Source organism: Anarrhichthys ocellatus, unplaced genomic scaffold, assembly GCF_004355925.1.
Source record: "Anarrhichthys ocellatus isolate YVR2014 unplaced genomic scaffold, GSC_Weel_1.0 scaffold154, whole genome shotgun sequence".
NCBI classification, from domain to species: domain Eukaryota; kingdom Metazoa; phylum Chordata; class Actinopteri; order Perciformes; family Anarhichadidae; genus Anarrhichthys; species Anarrhichthys ocellatus.
The window spans coordinates 240,231-249,898 of NW_022280184.1; the positions used below are offsets into that span (position 1 = coordinate 240,231).

Genomic DNA, 9,668 nt, shown 5'->3' on the forward strand with positions numbered 1-9,668 from the left:
CAATTAAATCAATTAGGCTGCCTGTCTCTCACTCGGCACACATCATGCAGGTCTGCATCTATTTTTATACCTCCATCTTTGTTTTCCATCTCTCCCTGCCCATACCTTATGAGCTGACTATGAAGTGAATTTCTGCTTACACACATATCATTGCATACACTTTAAGTTACCAACCTAGAGAAATTGCATCTGAAGATTTGTTTTTCCATATGCTCTCCGGTGATACACGAGCGCAGGCCATGAAATCATTTCACCGGCTCAAACTCTTGAACGTCCCCTTTTTTAACACCCATACGGTGTACTTCATCTCCCACACACTTGTTGTGGGAAAAGAAAAAAACACTTGACTTGAGAGTGGGCGCACAGTCACGCACACAGCCTTGGCCATGCATGCAAACTGACAACTCTGCTGGCAAAGTGATGAACTAAACAAAACTGCAACAGTAGATGAGTATTGAACCAGACAGCTATAAACAACACATTCTCTCCCGATGTGTCTAATACTCATACTTGGTCGGCGCTCCTAAACTTCAAACTATGAGGGGATGGTGTGTCAGTTTCCACTGCATAGCGTCTTTTCAAAATAAAGTTCTGTCTTCACAGGAAGTTAGGTTTAGGCGACAAAACCACTTAGTTAGGTTTTAGGAAAAGAGCGTGGTTGACGTTAACGTGACTTACTACTTTTATGACACGTGACTACTCACATGAGAAAATGTCAGCGTTTACTTATATTTTCACACGGGACACAAACTCCTAAATGATAATCATCTCCTTTATTTGACCCATCCACCTCCCCTTCCCGTCTAACCCATGTGGTCTATTTTGGCACTTCATCCTACGTCAGTTGCTCTGAGCATCTAATAATGACGCGGGCGTTAGAATTAGTCTGTGCATCGTTATCAGACGCCGAGGGGGGGGGGGGGCCTGGCCAACTGGCCAATCTGCGGTATTTTGACGAGATGGAAATGAGAACGGTTCGCCGAATAATTATTCTGTTTCTTGTAAACCCCTTGTGTATGTGTAGTCCTGTCCATAACAGGCTTGAGTGTGCATCAGGCTTTAGGAAGGAGTGAATCAAAGTTGCACAAGACTTGGCAAAGGATGCAGTGTCACAATCAGAATCCAGGCCCCCCACGAGGACTGTCATCTTGCAACTATGATTTGAATGTTGTCTCGCAGAAATGTCATCTCTGTTGAGGCCTTTGGCACAAGAGTAAACATAGCTTATCTCCAATAAACCAAACAAAATATGGCCACTCTCGCTCTCTGTTTTGTTGCAGTGAACTTCATTTCCTCTCTGATCCACCTCCCTGCTTTTGACTTTGGAGAATGCTCTAACCTTTAAACAGAAATGTACTGTGGAAGACCAGCCTATGATTATCGGGAGATCTAAAGTGATTTTAAATAGGAGCCACCTGCAGTTACAGCTATTCGCCATAGGTGCCGCCAAAGAAAATGAAACGGAGATCTTCCAGAGTGTGTCTTAAACTTGCATTCTCTCTACTGGCCAGGAGGAGGCGAAAAAGAAGTCTGATTGTATAAAAGTCTATGAGAAAATGAAAACTTCTCACTTGATTTATTACCTCAGTAAACATTGTAAACATGAGTTTATGGTCTCAAGCTCTAGTTTCAAGTTTTCTTCAATACATCATGATGTTCATTTAATAAATTATGGTCCATTTAGATTAAACATTAATTAATGAATTCAATTTTTTTTACTTTTAAATTGGAGCATTTATTAGGGCCCGAGCACCGACGTAGTCGGAGCGGAGGACCTATTGTTTTTCGAATGTTTTTTCTTATTCTTATTTTTAGTGTTTCGTCGCAAAAAGGAGGTGCTTGGGATACTGGAAAACTTTTTAAATTTGGCACGCAAGCCAGAATTTGCGAAAATTGCAGTCTGATTGGGGTGTCCAGCTGCGGTATGAAATATTGGCTCGATAGCGCCCCCTATTGAGTAGCCCCAACACCGGGTTTCACCTAGCTGTATGAAATTTGGTAGGTATGTGGATCGTGATGAGAGGCACAAAAAATCCTCTTGGAGTTTTTCATTAAACCAAACAGGAAGTCGGCCATTTTGAATTTTAGGACGTTTTTGGACCATTTCAAGGCGTCATACTTTAACGAACTCCTCCCAGAGATTTGACCCGATTGACTTCAGATTCGGGCAGTATGCTCTTGAGACCTTGGCAGTGAAAAGTTACTCAAAGATCAAAAAGTTATCGAACTATGTATCTGTGGCGAGGCGTCAAAAAAACACCATTCGCCGCAAAACAGGAAGTTGTTGTAATTCGGCCGTACATTGTCTAATCTGCTCCAAATCTCTCATATGTCATAATATCCTGCCCCGGAACACATCTATAAGACAATTTAGAATCATAGTAATAGCGCCACATAGTGGCAACCGGAAGTTGTAAGTTTTGTACTTTGACATCCTGCTCCTCACAGATTAATCAGATCCCTCTCAAATGTTGTCAGAAAAGCCTTAAGACCTTGATAATGCTTCATTGTGAAGATTGTAAGAAGTTGTTGAAGGGCGGCAACATGGCGGCTTGGCGAATTTCGATCCTTCGCCATGAAGAAATAAACTGAAGTAACTCGACGCCACATCATCACATCTTTACCAGATTTCACATGTTTGATTAGACTCCAGGCCTGAAGACATCTGCAGGCCAATTTTGAATCATAGTCATAGCGCCACCTACTGGTAACAGTCAGTTAAAGTCTTTATACTTTGGCTTGTTTCTCTTAGTAGGTAAATCAGATTAACATCAAATTAGTTCCACACAAATATAATAAGTTCATAATGCCAGTTCATGAAGCTTTTGATGTTTCGTCGAACGCCGTTGCCGTGGCGACGCAGTCTTCGCCGTGAAAAACGAAGGTAATTTTGAGAGGCTAAAAATGCTTGAAACATAAGTAAACTTGGCAAACAGATTTAAAGGCCAAAATGTAGTTATATAATATGATTTTATTGGTTCAGAGTGGTAAATCGGCTCAATAGCGCCCCCTACAAAATTTTGACGAAGCAGCCCTCGCTGTACGTTTCACATAGATTTATAAGATTTATAAAATTTGGTAGGCACATGTATCACATGTGGACTTAAAATAAAGTCTCTTGGGACCATGCTCTAAACCCAATCGGAAGTCAGCCATTTAGAATTTTTTATGAATTTCTAGTGTCGTTTTTGTCGTTTCCAGGCGCTGTCCTCTAACAAACTCCTCCTAGGGAAATAATCGAATCAACTTCAAATTTGGTCAGTACAATCTAAAGAACTTTGCGATGAAAGGTTACTCAAAGCTTGTTGTTCGTGAAAGTCCGTTGCCGTGGCGACGGATTCTTCGTCATGAAAAACGAAGGTGTTTTTGAGGGGCTAAAAATGCTCAAAACATAATCAAACTTGTCACACACATTTAAAATCCTGAATGTAGTTATCTAATGTGATTTTAATACTTCAGAGTGGCAAATCGGCTCGATAGCGCCCCCTACAATATTTCGACAATGCAGCCCTCGCATTACATTTCACCTAGATCTATAAAATTTGGTAAGCAGATGTATCACATGTTGACTTAAAAAAAAGTCTTAGGGGTCCATGCTCTAAACCCAACCGGAAGTGAACCATTTTGAATTTTGTATGAATTTCTCGTGTTTTAATTCTATTTCCAGGTGCTGTACTACGAACTCCTCCTAGGGAATTAATCCGATCAGCTTAGAATTTGGTCAGAGCAATCTAAAGACCTTAGCGATTAAAAGTTACTAAAAGCTTGAAGTTTCATTGAACAACATGGACTTGGTGTGGCAGCCATTTTACATGGCTCACCATCATCCATCAAGCTGTTGTAACTCAACTGTACTTTGTCAAAACTCTCCCAAACTTGACATGCTTGATTACGGTCATGATTTTAGGACTTCTGCATGCCAATATTAAGTCATAGTCATAGCGCCACCTACTGATGACCATGGCTGTAAGGAGGATTCTATAAATACAGCGGCCCAAACACTGAACTTATTAAAAGGGTTTGTGGGCACACCATGAGAAAAGAATGACTTCTCTGAACTAAATATGTGCATAGTAAGATGCTTGGAGAGCAGAAATTTGATAAAAGTGGTTGTCAAGCCACTGTCGGTGGGCATTAGCATAAATGATCTGTCCAGAGCTTCTACATCAGAATCAGGTTAAACGTTATAATGAATGCTTCACACTACAATCTAAAGTTGCAGAAGAACTTAAAATGAAAACAGTGTTAAATTAAAGTGTTCAAGTAACAGCAAATGGCACTACTGTTTTGTTAACTTTCATGTAAGTCCAAATCCAATCAGCAGGACACTGCAGGGAGTTGAACCCCATCCCAGTAAACTGACAGTCTGTTATGTTACAAACACTGAAGCACATTCACACACATTCATTTTCTTAATGATCTTTAAAGGCTTACATTTATGATTGTATCGGATGTACACTCAAAACATTTGAGGCTTAAGACCTGGCAACATGATCTTGCTACACTGCTGGTCTACGCAGGAAATATCTCACTCATGCACACAGAGTGTGATGGTCACAGAAATTCATAGCCGCGTCACCCAGAGTCCTGCCAGTACCAGGAAATACCGTTTAACTTGTGCACGCAGTGTATGACGGTCACAGAAATGCATGGCCAGAGTCCTGCCAGTACCCTCGATGTGCGTGAAGTTGCGAGGGCCCGATCAATGCTGCTCGCAGCTTTAATTTAAATTGATTTCTGCAAATGCTCATCTGGAATGTTACTGCACCAGTAGCCAGCAGTAATCTTTTTACCACACTGAAGTTGGTGCTGTTTATTATGGAAGCCCATTTCCGGCATCCCAAAAAAAAAAAATTTACAAGAAAAAAGAAAGATATAAAGGCGTCACTGAAGCGCATGCGTACTTCTTATCTCATAATTTTTACTTTTTATCTCATAATTAAGATAATATCATAATAATGGTCTCAGTGTCTCAGTACCAAAACTGCTGACACGTCTAATCCTCAGGTTGCACTCCTTTAGTATACAATTAAGGCCAGACTATCCGTGGTAATACAATTGGTCATGGCGCTTAATTTTAGGATGGAGATCAGCTCCGGATGCCAGCACTTCAGATAGAAATAAAGAAATAAGATGGGAATTCAATTTTACACACTCTTCCTGACTCCCTTACTTTTTGTTACTGTGACTTACCCCTCTCCTTCTTTCTCATTAACTGGAAGAAAATGTATAAATACGTCATGGGCAATACATACATAATACATACAGGCATGTTATTCCGGCCTGGAAAATACTCCCACATACACTTGCCCTGTGGCCTCACAGAGAGATAATGTTGGTTAATGTCACTCTGGATGAAAAGTTAGAAAGACATGAGCACACATCTAGTGACTGTTTTAGTCACAGCACAAAGGGTTGATTGAACTGGGTTGATGTTCAACCCAGTCACCAGAAAAAAAATGTTGGCATTGTTTATTTCTGAAAACTATGGGATACGTTGAATGTTGATGTTTCTAAACCAAAAATATGTTTCATGTATACGATTCATATCAGCCTTGTGTCAGCTTGCAGAAACACACAATGACACTTGGGTTAATGTTGTGAAATGATAGGTTAGGTTGGACAACTAAACTACTTGGTTAAGGTTAGAAAACAACATCATGGTTTGTGTTTAAATAATAATGTAACAATGTAACGTAACACTGTAACGTAATAACGTAACATAAGAACAGTACCTAGCATAAATAAATAGCGGAAATAAACAGCGGAAATATTAATAACTGCCCTTTGGAGAATTTCTTACGTCACAAGCTAAACAACTTTACTAAACAAGCTTAATTAACAATGTCCGTAACAAGTGCAAAGTCAGGATTTACTTTTGGTTTCGCATGGGACTTGGACAGCGGTCTCCTGTGTGAAAGTCCTGTGTTTGTTCATGCCACATAACACTCAATAACGTTCGCTCGATATACTACCTCACTTGCTCTGCGCGTCACTCTTTGAAATTCAAAAGCGTTGACGTTCAACGTAACCCTGGTTGGCAGAAACGTACAATGTCAACATTGTTTCGTGGTGACTGGGTTGCCAATTGAAGATAGAGCTGAATGCTATGTGACATTTCTTTAATAATTACCATTAGTTTAACCTTGTATTACTGCCATGACTTTCTGAAAAATGAAATGTCTACTAAGAGAAATTACATATAAACTGCATTCAGCACACACAAACGTACACACTCTGCACACAGGTTTAATCTAACCTTAGCTGGGGTGAACTAGTAACTATATCCACCGCCCCTGCCCTGACTCTGGTGCGACTTATTTCAGTCGCTGACTCATAAACATCCCTGGAAACCTGGGTGCTCACTAGACCGGCAGCGGGACCAGAATTATTTTATTCTCCTCTGCGACTGATTTGTAAAAACGTCAAGGAAAAAGCAGAGGGAGAAAGTACACACTCACACAGAGTGAAGTTGCTACACGGAGCAACCAGAATGCTCTGCACCGCTGGTCTCATGCCAACAATCCCTGAGCTGTTTATATCTACAAAACTTCCACGAAGAAAGACTCCATGTTGGGATGAATCATCAAAGACTGTTAGATTAGTAAACGAAAATATTAAATCTGAGCTGTGCAGATCAGAGAGGACGAGCAAAGCAGATGTTCTCCACTAGGGACAAGGTTTGGATATTAAATATGTTTCATTGTATTATATATCACACTAATTGATACTTTTAAGTTAACACTGGGTCAGTTTACTATATGTAATGTGAAAGGGGCCACTTGCAGGTTAGAGAATTAGAGAATTATCACCGGTCTCTGCAGTTCCCCTCAAGTTTATAGTGCATTTTAGAATATTTCTGGTTTTATGGTCTGCAACTTTACTGATTCATTCTCACTGCACTTTTTTTCTGCTGCATGCTACCTGCCCAGCGCCAAATGGCCGGCAATCGAAGTTTGCGACTAGTTGGTGAACATTGTGGAGTATTTAGCGGCTAAACATATTTCCCTCAGAAAGTGATGGAGACCAAAACAGAGCTAAGAGGAGAGTGAATATTGGACTTCAAATGGCCAAAAACTCAACTCCAAATGTAAAGCCAATTTTCCTCTGAGTCTGCTAGATGTGTAGATGCTGCCTGAACCTTATAGGCCCATATGTGTTACGACATTAATTTGTGCATTCACAGTATCCTCTGTGTGCTCCGTGTGTCATAATCATGGGTCATTAACTCAATTATGATTGGGATCACCTCACCATGGAGAAGCAACACACACACACGCACTAGGTATAAACAATAGACTATGAGTACGACCCCTCCCTCTGTTTTTTTTCCATAATAGTCTCTAACAGTGAAGGACAAGTGTTTTGCATCTGAGCCACCTGGACAATCTGGTAATGTGTTTGTCCTGTCTTCCATCCAACCCAAGGGGATGTAATTATGTTACTATACATGATTATCCTATAAAATATTTTTAAAAAGCAATAAATTCTCATATTGTTGTACAAGGTGAAACCCGTAAATCTTTTCACTGTCATTTTTAATTAGAAAGGAAACAGGCTTATGCATTGCATTGATCACTATGCATTTTAAAGATCACCCAATAGGGCTTAAAAGGCTTTTTATACAATCAAGGGTAGTAGACTAGATTTTGTCAACACATACAGTAAAATACCATGTAGCAACAGATAAAATAAAGGAAGAGTTGTTTTTACAGTGAATCTTGTTATTGACCGTTCACTAAACCCCTCCCCCGAACAGCTTAGCAACCCTAACTAAGCATGTCAAGTCATGTAAAGCATTGACTTCCTCCACATGCCAAAGTGGTAGAAACAGCCCTGTAGCTAGAGAGATACTCAACACTTAAAGACTTTGGAGGGTTAATGTCTTTGTTTAGCCTCTCCAAAACAAAAACTAATGAGAAAAAGTATAAGGAATGGACGAAATGTTTATTTGCTCTGACGTTGTCTCGGAAACTAGCTTACTCTCTAGAGTAGTAAACTACAGTAGCATTGCCTCCAAGCCCAAGAATTAGCAAACCATTAGCTTTAGGATCTTTATTGGATTTGCTTTGGACCAACATTGACTTTAACCAAGATAGTCTTACCTTTTTTCAAACACATCGGTCATACTAAAAGCCTTCTCTTCTGTAACGTTAAATGTAAAAATATTTTCGCTGTGAAAATATGAACAAGTCTGTAAGCTAAGCAGAACAAAATAACTGTCAGATTTGATATGTTTCTAGCATTAAAAAGTCAGCCAGAGGCATCATTCTCTCATGGAGGTGTTAGCTTCATTGGTTAGATAGCCATAGGTGATCAAATCTGCCAGTGACAGCTGTCAAAATCAGCAGTCACTGGCAATACATTAGAAGCTGAAATTAAGGACCCATTGTTTCAGGAATTACCAAAAGTTTCAAGTGGCACCTGTACATGTGCTGTGTGAGAACAAAGAGTTGGACGGGTATGACAACAGTAACAAAGGGGAAGTGTTTTCACCGTGTTTTTCTTCCTCTTGTGTCACCAACATACAGACTCTATGGCGAGCTGACAAACTGCACGTTCCTGGTGGCATGGAAGATGGACTGCTTCTGGCCCAACAGGCTGGTGGATGAATTCTTCATCCGAGTCCACCAGCACTACTTCCACGACTGCTCGCTGTCTGGACGGCTTCTGAAGGACCCACCCAATCGCATCCTGGGTCCCTTCATTGTGGTTCCCATCCTGGTCACTCTCCTCATGACGGCCCTGGTGGTGTGGAGGAGCAAACGCAGCGAGGGGATGGTGTAGTGAAAGGGAGCGGATGGTCACAAATTTCAGGTCAAGAGGTACTTTTTGTCCCTATGGTTGCATCATATCATCAGCGACCAAAGGATCTGTCTTTCTGAGAGTAGTGTTCAAGGAAAGGGGTACATTTGGACTAGAATCACTTTAATATGGACCTGGAAGAGGAGCTGTACAAGATACACGTTAAAACCAGATCCTACTTCAGTGATGCCTGAATGCACTGACACCAATACGAAGGCTTTACAACTCCCATCTGTTGTAACCCCAATACTCTGACATGGATTTAAAATCATTTCTTTGATTTACAGAGCGCTGAACTGCACACCTGAATCTGATGTTGATCAGGAGAGTGACTGGTGGGAAAATATTGATAATACAAAATATATAAATTATACACAGCTGCTTCAAAGAATGTTGGCTGTGGTGAAAATTCTTCAACTCATACAGGAATTTAACACAATTTGTGGAGTCCATGAAAATAACGGACCTTCTACAGAAACACAGGAATAAAACGAAGTGCTGAACTTTCCTAGGAGGCCTTCTTTACACTATTGGCAAGCTACAAAAGGAAACTCCCGACATCTGTTGGGGAACCAGGTATATCAGATTTGATGTGTATATACATATACTGTAAATATACACACTATTTACAATATGACATGTATCTGTCAGGATGACACAATCAAGATTTTAAAAAAACAAACAGAAAAACAAAATTAATTTCTCTCTGATGCAAACATGTCCATGTTATGCAAAGAAACACATTTTCACAGGTGTGTATTATATTTTAAATATACTCTCAATCATGCAGTTGGCTTATGTTCACACAGTCAAGCTATAGTGGGAGTGGAATCTGTCTGTTTTTAGTTTTCATTTATTTTCCT

The 9,668-nt window shown here is 40.2% G+C and overlaps 1 protein-coding gene across 1 annotated transcript in view; it reads left to right on the forward strand.

The window, feature by feature from the left end:
* ramp1 (receptor activity modifying protein 1) overlaps window positions 1-9,332 on the forward strand; it is a 65,324-nt gene extending 55,992 nt beyond the window's left edge. The window contains exon 3 of the mRNA XM_031877899.1: window positions 8,532-9,332. Within this exon, the coding sequence (XP_031733759.1) occupies window positions 8,532-8,787 (256 nt within the window). The 3' untranslated portion in view covers window positions 8,788-9,332. The remainder of the gene's footprint in view (window positions 1-8,531) is intronic.
* Window positions 9,333-9,668: the final 336 nt, after the last annotated feature.